The 19,346-nt window shown below is 42.2% G+C and overlaps 3 protein-coding genes across 3 annotated transcripts in view; all 3 read right to left on the bottom strand.

Annotated features, from left to right (window-relative positions):
- Positions 1–3,509, bottom strand: part of slc12a6 (solute carrier family 12 member 6) — a 104,665-nt gene extending 101,156 nt beyond the window's left edge. The window contains exon 1 of the mRNA XM_080742202.1: positions 3,394–3,509. The gene's annotated coding sequence lies outside the window, so the exon portion shown is untranslated. The remainder of the gene's footprint in view (positions 1–3,393) is intronic.
- Positions 3,510–4,937: 1,428 nt separating this feature from the next.
- nop10 (NOP10 ribonucleoprotein homolog (yeast)) lies at positions 4,938–8,692 on the bottom strand. Its single transcript, XM_080742035.1, has 2 exons — positions 8,483–8,692; positions 4,938–5,778 (listed from the first exon to the last, which is right to left on the bottom strand). Exons 1-2 carry the CDS (start codon positions 8,534–8,536, stop codon positions 5,638–5,640), a joined length of 195 nt encoding a protein of 64 aa, XP_080598161.1. The 5' UTR covers positions 8,537–8,692; the 3' UTR covers positions 4,938–5,637.
- Positions 8,693–13,210: 4,518 nt separating this feature from the next.
- The window catches only part of lpcat4 (lysophosphatidylcholine acyltransferase 4), a gene marked incomplete at both ends in the record, with an annotated part of 38,839 nt that continues 32,703 nt past the window's right edge, over positions 13,211–19,346 (bottom strand). Inside the window, 4 exons of the mRNA XM_080741683.1 lie at positions 13,211–13,395; positions 13,972–14,107; positions 14,715–14,807; positions 19,070–19,226. Of these exons, the coding sequence (XP_080597809.1) occupies positions 13,211–13,395; positions 13,972–14,107; positions 14,715–14,807; positions 19,070–19,226 (571 nt within the window). The remainder of the gene's footprint in view (positions 13,396–13,971; positions 14,108–14,714; positions 14,808–19,069; positions 19,227–19,346) is intronic.

Raw genomic sequence — 19,346 nt, forward strand, 5'->3', positions numbered from 1 at the left:
TCTTCCGAATATAAGCATCGTAATCAGGTGTTAATTAATATTAAACGTGCCACCATGAGGTGAAATTAAATAAGTACCAGCCGTGCAGTGTTTCGTGTTCTTTAAGGCGCAGACTCAGTTCACTAGGCCAGTTCTCGCCGCAAGGCACGAATGAACCACGACTGAATGACGAATGAACCACGAATGAACCATGAATGAACCAGACGACTGAGCGAGAACAAAGGAATTTTACTCTCATGTGCTCATGCACAAGATGTACCAATAAAGCATCTATTAAAACATTTTCCTTCCTACTCCTCCATTGAAGTTGGGTATAGGATATTCTGGTTGACAAGCAGTAGGCCTACTGCCTGATGCCTAAGCTCAATGTTACCCCTGCCCTATTCCAACCGTGGTGGAAAGCCTGGTGATGCGAGGTTACCCCTGCCCAGGCCACGCAGGGATTGCACCCCTTGGATGAGCAGTAGATGAGGGTTTGTATCCCGGGGTAGGCCATGAAATGTAGGCAGTGCAGCTTCAAAACAAGTTTGATTTGTGAATGCATAATGTGCTTTGTTGCCCCTTACCCCATCATAAATCAAAAGAATAGGTCTCTTTTACTCCAATGTTTACAAACATTACATACCTACCTCCATAAAACATATTACACTCCCAAAACTACAGTGAATACAGTTTAATATATCTGTATTAGTCTCTGAAAAGCTGTGTCAATCTACAGCAGCGCGGTTCTCAAAGTGGGGTCCTGGGGAACCCAGAGGTCCTTGAGGGGGTTCCAGGCCAGGGGGTCCCGGGCTAAATATGTTCTCAAATCCTCTGTTACTATGGGGTTCTCTGGCACAATATCGTTTTAAATGGGGGTCTGTATAAATGTGACTCAAATAATTGTATTGTTTTATTTTACTTTAAATAAACCAGTAAGACGCCTAAGGTAGAAAAGCAGCCTCACCGCCACCATCTGGCCAAAGTGATTTGGCTCCCCTGGCATCACAGGGATCTCCATATATGGCAATAAAGGGGATTTGATTCCCCTGACGTCACAGGGATCTCCATATCTCTATATATGGGCATAAAGGGGATTTGGTTCCCTTGGCATCACAGGGATCTCCATATATGGCAATAAAAAGGATTTGGTTCCCCTGACTTCACACAGGGATCTCCATATCGCCATATATGGGCATACAGGGGATTTCCCCTGGCATCACAGTGATCTCCATGTGGCAATAAAAGGGATTTGGTTCCCCTCACATCACAAGGATCGCCATATCTCCATATATGGGCATAAAAGAGATTTGGTTTCCCTGGCATCACAGGGAGCTCCATACATGGCAATAAAAGGGATTTGGTCCCCCTGACATCACAGTGATGTCAGAGCGTGAGAGTAAATCAACAAAAAAGACAAGCGTTACCCATACAGCCACGGACAAGATGTGACGGTTCTGATAGTAAACTGCGGTCGCAATGATACAAATAAAATAAAATTGGCACAATATTTTTTTTAAATGCATGTCCGTATAAACGCGTCTCAACTATTTATATTGTTTTGTTTTATTTTAAATTGGTATCACTGATTGGGCCTTTACGATAGCACTGCTTTGTTAAACCCTAGTGTGACTGTCAGTATTTAATGTTGGGTGATGGTGAGAAACAGACAGATGCTCGGCTTGCATATACCAACCTAAGCCAATTAAAGCAGCTACCATAATAACTGCACTCACTCAGTCAGCATGTTGGTCGGTCAACACAAAACTACTACTACTTTGAACCCATTTAAACCCTGGTTGACCGGACAGAGGATTCCCACAGGGGTCTATACCAGGCATCCCCCTGTTTCCCTTTTTTGACTTCTACAGTAAAATAGCCTGTAGTCTTGTAGATCAGTGGTTCTCAAAGTGAATTTCAGGGACTCTCTAGGTTCCTTTATGGAGGTCTAAATTGACCCTTACAAGTCGGTAACTTTGACAGAGTATTTGGATCCATTTGGTTTCCACTATCAAAGTTAAGGGGAGACCTTCAAAGTCTGAGAACCACTGTTGCAGATAGGCATCATCCGTGCACAATGTCTCTTCTTGAGAGAGAGAACGTGGATGCCAAGGCAATGCGGCATGCGTCCGTATTTGTGTACGCACTCAGCCAACAGCCCTACTAGACTACAACCACACCAAACCAGTTCCAACAACAACGGCGCTCAGCCAGGGAGATAAAGCGACAATGTATCCGAATGTAGCCATTTAAACATCCTTAAAACATTTTTTACAGCAACACAAAGTATGTCAACAGGTAGGCTACTATAGCTGCGCCCATCAAATCTCTAGTCTGTACTAGGGTACACGGAGTACCGTTCTGGAGGCTGCCTTGGTATATCACATGATATATTGCTGTTAAACGTCACCCTGCCCTGTAACATCATGTATACTTTGTATACTTTGTCGTGGGTGTTAACATTGTTGCACAACACACAATAACCGTGCTATTACATTGTTACAGTAGCATCGTTGCATTGTTAGTAGTGTTGTACATTATTGCTACATAGCTTTCGTTCGGCACGTCATTTTCCTCCTCACAAATTGCCATCAAAACATGTTTTTAAATATTAAAGATTTCCTCAACGTTAAAGTGATATTTGGGGGTACGGTGTCTTCGCTAGAATCGCTACAATGTTGCAGACAGTGGATGCTTCATGGTAGCCTTTCTTTGCGTCAATGAGCAGAGAGCAGTTGTTTATGCAGCCAGCAGGGAGATACTAGATGCCTCCCTCGTGCCAGGGGGTCTATAGTCAGTGGGGTCCGGGGACCACCAGTGGTCCTTGAGGGTGTTCCAGGTGGTCCTCAGCTAAATGATGGGAGAGTTGGTAACCAAATGGCCCCCTTATACAGTAGATCTTTTAGCTCTAGTGAATGTAAAATGAAACCAAATGAAACCAAATGGGTCAATTTGGTTTCATTTTACTCTGACGAGGTTACATTATTGTTACGTCTGCGTTTACTTCATCAAAGAATTGCTATGTTGTTCAACGTTTGCTTGTTATCTCTCCTACATCAGTACAGCATGGGACTTATGCACAAAATCGTGTCCAACACAACAAAACATTATACTTTCTGGGGTCTGAGAGTGATAAATGTCATCAAAACGGTGGTTCCGTGTGAAAAAAGCGTTTGAAACCACTGATCTCGTGTGCGTACTGTACTAACACATCTACCCCACTGTGTACATCCAGGTAGGCCTACAGCTACTAGACAAGACATGCCGCCCTCTCATAATATAGCCTATACAATAATATGTGAAGTGTGAACATGTTCCCATTCATAGCGACACGCTCCTCTCCAGCCAATATGGAGCACACGCACACACACACACACAAAGCCCTGGTCAGTCAAGAGCACATTCTAAGCCTACCTGGTGGTTCCGGGTGCCGGGGTGGAGGGTTCTAAAGTCGGCTTGTTGTTGTTAATGTTCCCCGTTCAACAACCTTTACATGTGAGGAGAACCCCCGGTCCTCGCTCGCCCTGCTCGTCGGCACTTTGATCAACAACACACACTCACAGTGGTCCAAACCAGAATACAGCGGCGTCAGTTCACAAAAAGCTAAGGTATGGCAACATGACTGGGTGTCTTGCAAGACACCAGTCATGTTGCCATACCTTAGCAACAGGCACGATGATGTACATTTTATTATTTTCCCCCTGTAACCAAGGTATGGCAGCTGCCATAGCTTGCCATACCCAATTGACGCCTCTGCCAGAAAAAGAGGCGCGTTGTTTGGCCGTGTGTCCTGTCGGGCTTGCCGTCGCTCGCGTTACGCACTGTGCCGTTGAGTTCGCGCGTGCGCACTGCGCCAGGGACGCTACGACAGCTCCAAGGATTCGTCGGTGACGTCGGGGTTTTATTTAAATGCTGCCAAAAATTCAGTCGCCCAGAGGCGACACAGCAGTTTAAGGTTACGACTACAAGTTACAGGGAAGTAAGAAAAACGGGAAAAAAGGAAGATACAGAGCGAAAGTAAAATGTAAAAACCAAAACATAATATAAAGTGTCGAACCACAAGTGGTCAAAGCTTCATGACAAAATGTGACATAGCTGTCTTCACAATGCTGTATCCCCTCCAACTGTATGCCTAATTGCCTATATTTATGTTCCCCATTTTTTACTTTTCTTTAGAAACTTGCTTTGACAATGTAAACCGAAAAGTGTTTGTTTTTAGTTTTTTTCTTTTCTTCATGCCAATAAATAAAGCTCATTTGAATTGAAAAGCCACTTATTAGAAGCGGCTGCTAGTACTCGATAAACTGTTAAAAGAAAACTAAGCCTACCTCTCTCTGACCTTTCTGTTAAATACCATTTTTGCATTGCTTTTTACTTTTTAATATATATTTTCTGGTGAGTTTAAAAATAATAATAAAATAAAAGAACTCCAGTTGAAACAAACCCAAAAGCTTTTTTGAGGTACACTATTAGTTAACCTTGCAGTGAACTGTACCGTCATGAAACTGTACCTTTTATGCAAACTTCTGCGTCTTCAAAGTCGCGGGCATGCGGAGGTTCATCACTGGAGCTCTCATCCGCCGGGCCGATGTTGGTGACGTCGCCGTCTCATCCTTGCAATCGTTATTCTAGGCCGTGTTTCCAAAGCAGTGGGTCGGAACACATTTGTGGGACAGGGACCGATTTTTTATGGGTCACGACTATTGTTGGTCATCAAATTATTAGTTTAGGAATGCGACAATAGCAAAAAGAAATATCCATGAATTCAAGTCTCCATTAGGTGTAATCGATAGGGGGGGGAAAGGTAGGCCTAATTGAGGGGCTACTCCAAAATATAACCAATATTAGTTTTATAATCAAATTTAAATAAAATATATCCTAACGCCTTAACATATTAATTTGACAAAATGACAAACAATTATTTACCAACTTTGAAATGTCACATGCAGTAAGAAGCCTTTTTCATTTATGAACTTTTATTTAAAAAAAAAAAAAAGGTTATTGACAACCGGATGATGCTAAATAATTACCCAACTCTGAGGAACCATCACAAACTACACTTGAAGACACCGAATCAAGTTTACAATGCATGATGGGTGTACACACTCAATGCCAATGAAAAACTATAATACAATCATAATTATTAACAATATTATGTCATCACAAACATAACATTTTGCTGTTATCGCTGCCCCTTTACAAGTAACCACATCTGAAGAAAAACAAAACAAAATATTTCCTAGCAGAAAAGATAAATGTCAAAGGAAAATCTGGTTTGGCATAGTATACCAGGGTGAAAATCAGATTTAAGCGATATCACACCATGTTAAGCTTCTTTCTGTGTTTTCTGTAAGGCGTGATCTTCAGGTCTTGCTCTCGTCAGGTACATTCCATCCTTTGCCTTGACATCCAGTAATGATTGATAGAAATAGGAACCAAAAATGGACCCTTATGGCAGTGGTTGTCAAAGTGGGACCCGGGGACCCACAGGGGTACTGCATAATCATTTTAACCACTTTAGAAAGAAGAAGAAAAATGGCCTATGGGAGCTTGTACATCTCCTATTTTTGAGCCACAGAACTATTTGAGATGGGGGTCCTCGGGCAAGACACAGTCCTTGAATTCGAAAGGTTTTTTGAGAGATCCATCCATCCTCGTCTACAGGACGGGCCGGGGCTTCTGGGTCATGAGCAGGTTGAAGCGTTTCTTCAGCGTCACCCTGTGCCGGGAGAACTTGTCGTCCGGAGAGAAGCGGGCCGGGTGGGCCGAGCTGGTCGGGTTTCCATAAGGGTCCACTTTCTGTTCAGCACGGGAGGGGGAGAAAAGGTCAACGTCATTATTGTCATTTTCAGTGCCGCGCTGCAAGCTTGTAGATCTGCCATTTCTTTTTTAAACGTAAATCTTTGAATAATTAGGCTGTATATTTTTAAAGCGAACATTTGTAACATACTTGTTTCTGGGTGGGGTCCCTGATACAGAACATTTCGAGATGGGGGTCGGTGGCCAAATACATATAATTCATGAAAATGTTTGAGAACCACTGACATAAAAACATGTGTTATAAAATAATGGTTAGACTAATAAAGTGTTCCAGGTCTTAATGGGTTAATAACATGTTATCTCCAATTTATTTAACACCTTGAACTTGGGGGGGCTACAGCCTACAGCCTCACAACTCTTGAGCTTGTATATCGGCTATGCTTTGAGATTTGGTGTAGACGGAAAAAAGCTGTGTCCAATACTCTGGTAATCGTCTGCGCTACTTTTAATGGTATCGATTGCATGACATCGATACTATCGGGTATCGGTTCGCGTAAAAACGAACGATACCTCGTTTCGATACTCTGGAACGCACCCCTGGCCGGTCGCATCTGTAACAGTTGGGCTACTGAGTTTGCTTTAGTAGGCTACACTCGTTACTGTGGAAAATAGCCGACAATAGCCTATGTTTATTATTATGATGATTATCCAACGTTTATACTCTCCGCTCTGCCACACTGTGTGATCATCATCATCACCTCTCTGCGGTAGAGCAGTTAAACTTAAATAAAAAGTATCGAAAATGTTAGCGAAAAGGGTATCGTATCGATTCCAATCCCAGGTATCGAAAAAGGTATCGTATCGATTCAAAGGTGAACGATACCCATCCCTACTAACAATACACTTTAACAAATAATCAAAATATAATGAGTTGAATTCGTGAACAGGAGTTCTGCAACTGTCATGTAATAACTTACTAGCTTCAATATATTTACTATTTTGAATCATCATAATATACACAAAAGTTAAATTTGTGATAAAAGGCTTTCTGCGATAGATTCTCTCCTGTGGCCCACAGGAGAAAATATCTTCAGTGCTTCCTCCTAACATCTGCAATTGGCCATAAATATAATACACTTTTATTCACGTAGCATCATTAAAGGGATAGTTCACCTAAAAAGTTCACCTTTTTCAGATTAATCACCCCATGAATACTAAAATTCGTTGATATTTTTTTTGTTTTTGTTACATTCCTATGCCAATAATTTACCAGCAGTGGTTCCCTATGGAGACACAAAGAGCAGGCATTGACACTAAGGCTTGCCCACCTGCCCCCGGCAGGTAAATAAAACGTCAGGGCAGGTGAAGTTTGCTTTCAGGTTGCCCGACCGGGCAAGTGCTCATTTGAGAGGGGAGTCACGGGACGCAAACGTCTATAAACAAAACACGAGATATCTGTTTAAACACCTGAACGTGGCCAGTGCGATCTGTCTTCTGGTATGTGGAATGTAAAATAAGATAACTATTTACCTATGATGTGCTGTTTTTACTGTGGCTACTGCGTGAAACCATAGACATATTCAATCATAGCTACAGTATGTACAGTAGGTATTTGGATTTGGAGGTATTGAGGTGTGACATATTTTATCGCACAGGCACAGAAAGTAAAGAAATAAGTGTTAAATTGAGCGGTAATTAAAATCTTTACCTATTTTATAATGGACAATTTACTTTTCGGGCAAGTGGGCATGACCTTCGGGCAAGTAGAACATGACCTGTACTTGCCCGATGGGCAAGTGCCTCTGAGACCTTAGTGTCAACCCCTGCAATGAGCCTACTTTGTTCCATATGGAGACACAAAGTCTCCTCAAATTATTGCCTTAAAATACGACCAAAACTAATATCCATGAATTCAAGTTTCCATGGAGTTATAAGTAGAGAAGGAAAAAAAAGGATCCCTTTAAAAGCATTGCATTCGTGTTTTTACTGCATTTTAACCAGTGGCATAAAGTAACCAAGTACATATTAAGTACTGCACTTTACTTGAGTATTTCCAAATGTCAGTAGCCTACTTTTACTTCTACTCCACTACATCTCAGAGGCAAATATTGTACTCCTACTCCACTGCAATGAATTATTTGAAAACGTACTATAGTTACTTTTTGGATTTTGATTATTACAAAACATACATCTCTATATACATTTCAGCCATTTTAAAATAGCCGATCTACAAGCTCAAAATGCGTCTACGCATTATGAGCTTGTAGATCAGCTATTTTCAAAAGATTCGTAGATGTAAAATGTTGAAATGGGACATTCATTCTCCATAATGAGAACTTTTACTCTTGTACTTTAAGTAGGACTACAGTACATTGTGAATGATGCAAATAATGTAGCCTATCTTTACTCTCAAGTACATTTTGAATTCCTTACTTCTACTTTGCAACAGAGTATCCTATTCCGATTGATACGTTCACACTAAAGTAAAACATTTGATTACTTTTCCCACTCACTCGACATGGTAGGCCGAGCGTCATGGATCAGTCCAGAGCTAGCCGAGTAGCCGAGCTCAAGAGAACGAGATAAGAAAGGCCAAACTTTGCCTAACAAACCTTCGTGTCGAACTTTAATAAGGCTATTTCACTGCAATCTGTCGAAATCTGTCATAGCCTATTCATTCAAATGAAGTTATGACGAGCACATGTTTTCGTGCAAAAGCGCCATGTGAAGAAAGTAAACATACCTTCAGAGTGTAGACTCTCACCCCGTTCGGATCGTCATAAAACTGCAGGAACATCTTCAATTACTTCTCTCTCGCGTTTAGAGAAATAGTATTATTGCGTTAATACTTTTGAAAAGTGTGAAAAGGTCGTCAATAAAAGCTTAATTTAGAGAAAATGTGTGGAATATTTCTCGCCTGGTTTCCACGTGTGAAGAGTTTTCCTCGCTCGCTCTGCAGTGTGGAGCGGATATCCGGTAATGGTGCCGCACAGCAACCTGGGAAATGATGTTTCTCCACCAGTATACTATGTATGCTTGGCTTCTTCACTCCACTGGATTCATATCTATTATGGGCTGTTATTGTGTGGTTCATCCTGCATCTAATAAGGAACTTCAGGAAAGGGGATGTTTGTTCATGAATCGTTTATGAAATTGTATGAAATGCTTGTGGAGACCTATATGGTGGAGACTGGAGACCCATTCTAATATTTAACTGGAAAAAAAATGACTTTGTTTAAAAACATTTTTGGATGAACATGTGGAAGTCCCTGAGTTCCAACAACTATCTGTAAAGCAACCTAACTGTGTATTCCAATTTAGTCACCAGCTCATGTTAATACACATTTAAACCACTGACAGGCTCAGTAGTGGCTTTCAACCTAGTGTCACTCACGACTGTTGGGTTATACTGTAGATCAGGGGTAGGCAACCTTAGGCAAGGGTACCATTGGCACAGCGGAGGGTGATCCCACACATGGCGGCACACTGGCAGAAGACCAGAAGTGTGAGATAGAGGATTTATATTTAAAATCAAATATTGTTTTAAACGTGGTCAATTACATCAAGTCACCCAATTTGCAGCAAATTAGCCTACATCCTGCACATAATTCTACATTCATTAAAATTCTGAACTTTGACTGGGGAGGGATTCGGGGAGATGGGTGGCTTATTGCTCTGAGTCTAATGATCGTTATATGTCCTGACAATCAAAATAGGTCAGACTTTTGATGTGCTGTTATTAAAATGAATGTTGACATGGCACACTGACTATCTAGAAAACAAAAACATGGCACTTCATTTCAAAAGGTTGCTGACCCCTGCTTTAGACTGTAAAATATGGAGGGCTGAATAGGCACAAATATTCAATATATAAAAAATGTAATAATGAGAACTGTGACAGTACACTTTGACCACCAAACCTTATATCATTGGCTGTTGGGCAGAAACCTCTTAGCTTCATATTTTATTCCCCATGGTTTTTTTTTCTTCTTTTTTTTCTGTAAATTAATACCTTATTATAGGCCTACTAGTATCATAGAAAAGCATCAAAGTAGCAGATCTACAAGCTTATCGATCTGAGGTTGAGGTTTCCAGCCGACAGAGACCGAATAGTTCATCCTTGAGTCGAAGTGGACATTTTTGTAATGCAATTACATTTCCCCTCAAGGCGTTACTGCGATGTAACATTCATACCCTCACTTTGAGAAATGATCTGTAACCAGGGGACCCATTTCCATAGGCTATCCACAAGTTTCCGCAGGAGTTTACTGGAAACTATCAGGACCAAACTTCCGGGTTTAACAGCAGACATACAAGCTCACGTCGCAGATGCAACCCGTTGTGAGCTTGTAAATCGGCGGCGGAAGATCGGTGCAGACGTCTGCGCAATGCACTATGGGGCGTAGGAAACTCGTGGATAGCTACGCTGGTGACAGGGCCGTGCAGAAAATGTTACAGAGAGGCAGGGGCTGAAATTGAATGAATGAAAATATCGAAAAATAGCAGCTCACAACGTGTCGGAGGTTGGCTATTTTCAGTGCTTGATACCCCACTGAACTAAGTATAATCAAGTCAAACTGGAGATGTGGCGTACCCCATGGATTTCTACACAGAGAGGGCAATTCTTTCAACATGAGATGCTGCATTCAAGTTCAGGAGAGTTTGGACAAGGCAATTCTATTGAATGCTGCCTTCCGTTATGGCATGGAAAGAGGGCATTTGTGTTTCTTTCACCATAGTGAAAACTGCATTCATGGTCTGGAGAGCGCACCTTTTAAAGACAGGTAAAAGGGCAGGGGCTCAAGCCCCCTTTGATGTGTGCATGTGCCTGGCTATGGTGACATCCAGCTGTATCTCTATCTGTAGACAGACAGCAGTACTCACTTCATCCTCTGGCTGCTAAACTGCCTTTCCAGTATTGTGCAAGTGGATGAACAGCAATTTTCAAAAGATCAAACTGAAATCCATTGGCACAGACGCTCAAAGGCTTGCAATAATATTTTGGACAGTCAATTTCTATTCAATGGATGGGACAAGTATTGAAAATAACTGCCCAATATTTGGAGTCTCATAATTGCAAAGTAACTATAGGCCTACACAAACCAAACCTTGACTAAAGATGAATGTGCTTTAAGCTAAAAGCCTTTGTCCAAAACGGGTCCAAACTGGTAAATTATATCTATCTATATAGTGTAAGTGTATATTCTGTTTTGACGTTGATATTCGTCTTATTATGGAACTGGTTCATGCAGAAGCTTGTAGAACATTGGATTTCACCAATTAAATCCTTTACACACAAAAAAAATGTGACAATAAAATGAAGTTGCAGAGTGGTGCATACAGAGTGCAGAGGGCAAAAAAAAGAAGTTGGAGCAGAAGCAAGAGAGGAAAAACTTAAATACAATTTCACAGTTTATTATATTAAATGTTAAATACTCCCATAAAAATATAAAAGAATGCAGAAATATGAAAAACGTCCATTTACATAAAATAAGCATTGGAGTTTTACAAAGTCTCTCAAAAGTCTTCACGCACACCAAAATCCCCTTTATAACACAAAAGGTCGACGTAAAAACAGAAGGAACCAAAGACATATATAAAAATACATTTCATGGCTTCATGATGTACACAGTAAAATCTTCAATGTTAATATATCCATATTTGTAACTCCCAGAGATTAAATTAACATTAGATTAGAGAGTTTACAAAGTTTGATAAGACTTCCTGGGCTTCACAGTACCAGCAAACCTCTGCATAGTGCATACACATGGTAAACTATATCGTTTCTCAGCTATTTAAAAAGGAGGAAAATGGTGATTTAATGTAGAAACAGCGCACCACACGTTGTTCTCACCCATTCACTCACTCACTGACTCACTCACTCACTCACTGACTCACTCACTCACTCACTCACTCACTCACTCACTCACTCACTCACTCACTCACTCACTCACTCACTCACTCATTCACTCACTCACTCACTCACTCACTCACTCACTCACTCACTCACTCACATACTATACCTCCTTCATCACTGAACTATTAACACTATACAATTTGTCTGAGAGTACCAGCAGCATTAAAAAGGAATTATTTGTAAGATCATGAATATAGGGCGGTTACATTCAACATTTTGTGCATTTAGTTGAAAATCTTAGAAGTTTCCCTTTAAGACATGCTACTGTGTAGAGCACTGTTTCCCAAACCGGCACCCATGTTTGGGTGGCAGACCAATTTTTATGGGTCGCAAGTAAACGTTTCCTAGATTAAAAAAATATATATATATATTATTTTTCATCTTTATTCCAAAAGATTTTTTTTTAAAAGTTAGAAAATACAACCTTTGAATTAAAAACAATTCAATTTTTTTTTCTTCAAAACATTCCCCTAAAAAAACACAATTATGTGAAAATAGCAGATATACAAGCTCACAATGCGTCACTTCACACCGCGTTGTGAGCTTGTACAACTGCTATTTTCACTAGTTTTGGTCCCGGGCAAACATCTCCTTTCTCTTTGGGGAACCACTGCTGTGGAGTATGTACTTTGTTTTCTTTACAGTAGTCTGGGTGATTTATTCATGAAAATGATGCTCACATCAGCGCAGTTTTAAAATTAGATTGCTCGCTCACTCTCTCGCCCACACACATACTGTATATACAACACACACACACACACGCACTCACACGCACACGCGCACACACACACTGCGTATATTCCCTTGCTGACCCTGACAACATATCGTCGTTGTCGGATGAAAACCTTGTATGTCCAAAACCGTTCGTTTTGCATTTATCATTTTAAAAATGATTTAAACAATGAAAACAGCCGATCTACAAGCACACAACGCCTCGCAACGCGAGGCGTTGTGTGCTTGTAGATCGGCTGTTTTCACTACTTTGGTGTGATGGCCTTGTAAGATTAGCAGGGCTTTACTTTGCGAAAGAACGTACACATTTGAAACTTGGAGATACGAGGTTTCCACCCGACAACAACGGTATGCAACAGTATATGCGACCAGAATGGCATCATCAAGGCAATGACTTTCTGTGCTTGCATTCTAATGGCAGAGGTTGAAGATTATTGCACAAGCAGATACAAAGTGCAGAGCAAGTGCTATGTATGGCTTTGGCTTCACTTGTCCCATCATGTACTTTATGTCCGATAATCATGTCCGGAGGTTGTGAAAACCATCGTAAAAACGGCCCCCACAGTGGCTGCGTCCTCAATTTAGCATCCGATCAATCAAACCAAACGGAAGAAAAGCAATAATCTTGCCACCAGTCACCCACAAAGAAAAGCTCATTCAGCTCTCTTATTGGATGAGAAGGTTCCGACAATCCATTTCCTCATTGGACAACAAGGTTCCAACAATTCACTTCCAATTGGATGAGAAGTTTCTGACGGTCCACTTCCTCATTGGACAAGAAGGTTCTGACGGTTCACTTTCTTATTGGCCGAGAGGGCTCCGTCAGTTTGCTTTCTTGTTGGCCGAGAGTGTTGCGTTGCCGTTCTGCATGGTACCGTTGTTGTTCTCCATCTTCCCATTGGCTAAGGCCATGTATGACATCTGAGACCCCTCCTCCTCGGGCCGCAGGTACTCGTTTACCACCCTCTGATAGGTCGGATGGGCTGTCAGCACTCTCAGCAGATCCTCTGTGGAAAGAGGATTGTTAGTAGTTTTCAAACAGTAACACATTCTAATGTTCATTAATCATTATACAATTTTAACTACACAGAATCATTTGTGGAGCAGCTAAATGTGAACCAGAAAAGAATAAGAAAGACAACAACGGGAATGGCCAACTGGGGCCGTGGTACACTATGCATGCTGAAAGTAAAAAGGTCTGGATTTACACCCACTGGCAGCCACTTCTCTCCCCTTAGCCAAAGTCTAAGTCACAAATATTACTTCTGTCAGAGAGATATACTGGCAGAGCAGTATATGCAAATAACTTGCATAATTCAATAGCTTTATAATGTATGTCTATCTATGAGCTTGTAGACTGCTATTTCCACTAGTTTTGAAAATGTTTGAAAATATATGATATGACGATTATCCCCCAAAAAGTATTTTGCGATTATTATCTCAAATACTTGCGATTATTATCTCATATACTTGCGATTAGGCGATTATGTAATAGGGTTAGGGTACTGACTGACTAATAGGGTAAGTAGCAGGGTTAGGAGGATACTGACTGACACACACAAAAGAGAGAGAGAGAGACTTACGTTCTGTAAGCTGGCCATTATTGGAGGCCTCAGAGTAAAGCTGAGAGGTTTGGTACTGAGGAACACCCAGCAGTGCCCCCATGAGGTCAGACAGCTCCACTGCATCCAGGCTGCCTCTGCCCTCCTTGTCAAACAGCTAGAGAACACAAGAGAGTCGTGTAGATGAATTCTTGCCCAAAATGACACATCTTGCATTTGAAAAAAGATACATCATATTTGATATGGTTTTCGTGTGGTATTTACAAAACAATGTATCATTCTTTATGAAGTGTATACATACAATGATAATCATTACACTGCTTCCATGTAAATCTAGGACTTCATGAGGCCGTCCAGCTCTATTTTTGGGCATCACCACTAAACCATAGTTTTGTGGATCAGTTTTTAGCCCAAGGAATGTCTTTTTGTGCAAAACAAATGCTTGCAATGGATTCAGAATCATGAAAAACCCCTACAGTAGTTAGACCCCTCACATGCTACTTAAAACAGATTTTTTTGGGGGGTATTTGCTTTATAATAGAGTGAATGGCACCCAAACTTTCAGCAGCTGTCAAAAATTCCCCTAATTTGAACGAACATTAATTTTTGGACATATTGAGCTGGACTAAGAGCTGACGTCGCCACAATAACATCCAGACAGCCGAGGCGTGTCACGAGTCACTACGCGTCAGTGACTCATTACAACAGGTGCCAGTAGTACGGATGGCTGGGGAGTGGAGAACAAAACACCCAGAAGTACTTACAGTGAAGGCGGTGTGAAGGAGGGAGCCGAAGCCAACACAACCAGATGTGGGTGCAACGCTGCAGTAGATCTGTCGCAGGTCCACGGTGTCATCCTAAAACAAACACATCACAGTCACATGAGATACAGCATACACAGGCATGGATTACAATATCACGACTGAAAGAAAGTCCTATTATGAGACTGAAAACAGTGTGAAAGGAACTCCCCACACTGGCACTGTTTCCTGAACAATTGACACCAGGCATGTGCACACATAGACATCAAAGGGGGCTTGAGCCCCTGCACTTTTGAAAATGAGTTTTTTATGCCTTTATTTGATAGGATAGTAGACTGACAGGAAATGGGGAGAGAGACGGGGAATGACATGTGGCAAAGGCCATCCGGATCGGGAATCGAACCGGCGACGCCAGCAGGCACCATAGCCTAGTATGTGGTATGCGCCTGGACCACTATGCCAGGGGGCGCCCCAGCCCCTGCACTTTTATCTGTCTGTAAAAGTGCCCTCTCCAGACCATGAAAGCAGTTTTTACTATGATGAAAGAAATGCAAATGACCCCTTTCCATGCCATACCCGAAGGCGGCATTCAAGAGAATTGCCTTGTCCAAACTCTCCTGAACTTGAATGCAGCGTCTTATGTTGAAATAATTGCCCTGACTGTCCAGAAATCCACACCACATCTCCAGTATTGCCTTTTTTCTGCTTAGTTTAGTGTGTTCTGAAGTACCAAAAACAGCCGACCACAACGTGTCGCACTGCGACAAGTTGTGAGCTTGGAGGTCTGCTATTTTCAATATTTTCACCAAAAGGCCCTTTTAGAAATTTCAGCCCCTGCCTCTATAACATTCTCTGCACGTCCCTGATTGACACAACATGTACAATTATGATTTCTTAGTAATGTTTTTTTTCCTGCTGATACAATGTACTGCCAACCAGCTGAAGAAATCACAGACCGAGGCTTGCTTTTAAGAAATATCCAAGACCATAGGGTTTTATGGAAAATGCTTCTGAACATATTGCTATAGGATGACCACTTAAAAGATGCATTGAGAGCTTGTAGATAGGCTAGTTTCACCGCGCAACTACCGGTACATGCTTTTACAGAAGACATCTGTGGAATCCAAATGACTGAGAACTTTAATCCATGCAGAGGGCATTTACACTCTTAAAATGATTGTTGCTCCTCACTCATGCTAATTAGTTCACGTTGGTCTTAAAGTTTTCTGCATTGTCCCTTTTATGGGAGAGTCAGAGGAGAATAATTTAAAAAATATTAACTATGTTCATACTGTTTGTTGGATATCAGTGACTCAACGTATTAACTGTTTATTTGAAAAGCACGTATTTAAACTAGAAAACTACTTAGAGAAAGCCTGGGACTTGAGGGGGAAAGCCTTATGTTCTGTTTTGTTCCGTCTTGCTTTTTCTCCGGTATCTGTGTTGTGTGAATGATCAGCAACACCAGTAACCAGTGTATATAGAAAAATAAATGTACGGTATATTGTAACTTTGTTTGAAAAGCTGTCATATAATCCCATGAGGTATGGGCCACGAGGTGGCATGACACTTAAAGGGGAAGACCACCCATTTTCAATAATGTCATTAATATACCTTAGAGGAGTTGTGTGGAAATAAAAAAAAAGTTCCCCCTCTTCTGTGTTGCCTAGAACTGGAGGATTGATTTTGGGGTTTGTATTGCAAATCACAACTTGATGACATCACACATTGTACAATACCAGTAAGACTCCCTAATCGGGAGATAAGCGACCGTAGGTCACTTATCTCCACAAATAGGGCAAAAATGTGTTTTGCCAAAATCTTCCTGATCCATGTTGATGACATGAGTGTAGACATACTGTGTAGTGATTTTCGTGATTTTAGGGCAAAATCTGTAGGAGCAGTGTCCAAAAATGTGTTTTTAAAAATCGGCCTGGAGGTGGCGCTATATGGGAGAGATTCATGTTGATGGGATGAGTGTAGACATACTGGCCCTATTTATCAACGTGGTGCAGATCAAAATTTGGGTGTACACCGAAATTTAGGGAAGTCTCGACATTTATCATTTCAACTTGACTTTGACGTTGGCGTAGGGTAGGATCAAATCTCACGTCAAGTCCAGAGGTGGTGTAGGATTCATCCTACACCACTTTGTTCCATTGTAGACGTGCGGAGCAGCATTGTGTAACTATTTGACAGGCAATGGACACATGTATCCACTCGAAAATGTATATCCAACACAATAATAAATAATCCTGTGAAAATATAACATTTTATAAAAGTATATTATAGCCAGCTACATCAGGACACGCACGCCGATTTTATTTCCAAGTTACAATGACAAGCAATCAAAATCTAGCAACATGGAAGCAATCTACTGTTAAGTGCTTTAACAGTCTATATTTTAAGATTGCAGACCTGGCTCAGAACAAGCACATTATAGCCTACGAACGCATGCGAGAGCATTTTCGGGACCAGCGCGGCGCCGCTGTGATCTACCGTGAGGCGTGAGCCTCCAATTTATACAGTGACGCGAGTCCTTTTAAATATGGATAAAACCCGAAGCTCCAAACCTGGCTGTGCCCAGCCCCGCGCACGCACGCTGCGGATGATTTATTTGGGGGTCCACGGCCCACCTGGGAGAAGACCAGCCCGCGCAGGAACGGTACATGATCGCTAGTTCAAGCACTCAAAAGTGCATTGCGCTCGTCACCGAAATTGGGTTAAATTAATATCCAAAACGTAACCGTGGGGTCTCTCAATTTATACAGTAGATACTGTACACTATGCTGGAGTTAATGATGAAACCCGACGTGGCGAGCCTTGAGATCATGGCCATGGGGAATATGATTGCTTGTAACCAAATGAACGCGCTCTGTCTGCGCACGCACGGCACGGGTAAGCAATGGTTTAAATTAATATCCAAAAGTATTCATGGCAGTGACCAGTGACTTGTGTCATTCATGTCGGCTGCGGTGCTATAGCCTCCTTGTCAAAGATTGTACCGTTGGTTAATCCCACGTTTCCACTGTCAAAGACTGCTGTGTAAACCAAAATGCTGCTGTTCCAAGTAGCCTAGTAGTTGCGTGTGTAGGTGTGTGCGTGCGTGCGTGCGTGCATGTGTGCGTGGTCTGTGTGGGACGCGGACATGGCTTTTCTTTGGTTGTTAGGTCGTATTCGGGTTGTTCTGGTCGTAAAATGGGGGCGTTTCGAGAATAATTAAGGGCGTGTTATTTAAATTTCAGCCTGCGCATTTATCAACGCTGGGATCAAATGTACGCCAGGTGTGTCTGTTTAGGAAGCATTGATAAATGCCGTGCACACGTTGCCCTACGCAAAATTTGGTGAAAAAAATAGACAATTTTTTACACTCCATTGATAAATGAGGGCCACTGTGTACCGATTTGCGTGATTTTAGGGCAAAAATTGTAGGAGCAGTGTCCAAAAATGTGTTTTGCAAGAATCGGCCTCATGGTGGCGCTAGAAGAGGGCCATGTGAGAAATGAGGGGTGGGGTCTCCGCGCCGGCAAGGCGGACGAATAGGTACCGGCCCCGGCTGTCCCGGTCGCTCCTAGCCGGAGTTACGGCATTTTATGTGAGCTGCAGTGTAGGGGGTCCTCCACTGGGGGCGCCACCACTTTTGCATCCGTTCTGGAGCACCAGGAGTCGGTGGTCCCCGGGAATTCCCCGTGAGCAGCCCCGTTGGGGTGGTCATTTGGTCAGTTTAGCACATTTCGTCATTTTTTACATCTGGGGGTCCCCAGGGACCTGGGGGTCCCTGGAGCTCCGGGGTCCTTGAAGGTTGTAGTTTGGCAGGTAAGGAGTGTGTGTGCAAAATTTGGCATGGATCGGGGCAACGGTTGCGGAGATATGAGCAGGGCAAGAGTGTGACGTGTGAGGTGTGACAGACAGACTGACGGACTCACTCACAGTTTGTGCAGGGTTTGATAGTAAATGCGACCTACGGTCGCAACAAACCCCAAAATCAATCCTCCAGTTCTAGGCAACACAGAAGAGGGGGAACTTTTTATTTATTTCCACACAACTCCTCTAAGGTATATTAATGACATAGTTCAATATTGAAAATGGGTGGTCTTCCCCTTTAAATAAAATAATGCATTCATTCATTCATTCATTCATTCATTCATTTATTCATTCATTCATAAAGTGTCTTAAATTCAGCTAAAGCTCTGAACCAAACAATCCACAAAATAGAGGATCTGTGTGTGTGTGTGTGTGTGTGTGTGTGTGTGTGTGTGTGTGTGTGTGTGTGTGTGTGTGTGTGTGCGTGCGTGCGTGCGTGCGTGCGTGCGTGCGTGCGTGCGTGCGTGCAGTGTATTTTCATCATCACAGGCTACCTTAGAGTAGAGCCCACAAAGAGCGATGGCTGTCTGTCCGTCCGTCAGTCCAAGAATAGAGGCTAACTCCTCAGTGCTGACCCTCCAGCCCTGGGCTGCAGACCTACACCAGTCAGCCAGTCTGTATAACGCAGCCTCTACTTCTGGTGTCCCCAGCCTGGAGAGCAGAGGAAGGAAGAAACACGCAGGGTGAGCATGAGGGAGAAAGTTCATAGAAAAACCCATTAAGAGATGGAATTATGTTGTATTTTAGCCATTGAACAATTGCAGATATACA

The sequence above is a fragment of the Nannobrachium achirus genome, assembly GCF_963921795.1.
Source record: "Nannobrachium achirus genome assembly, chromosome: 14".
Taxonomy (NCBI): Eukaryota; Metazoa; Chordata; class Actinopteri; order Myctophiformes; family Myctophidae; genus Nannobrachium; species Nannobrachium achirus.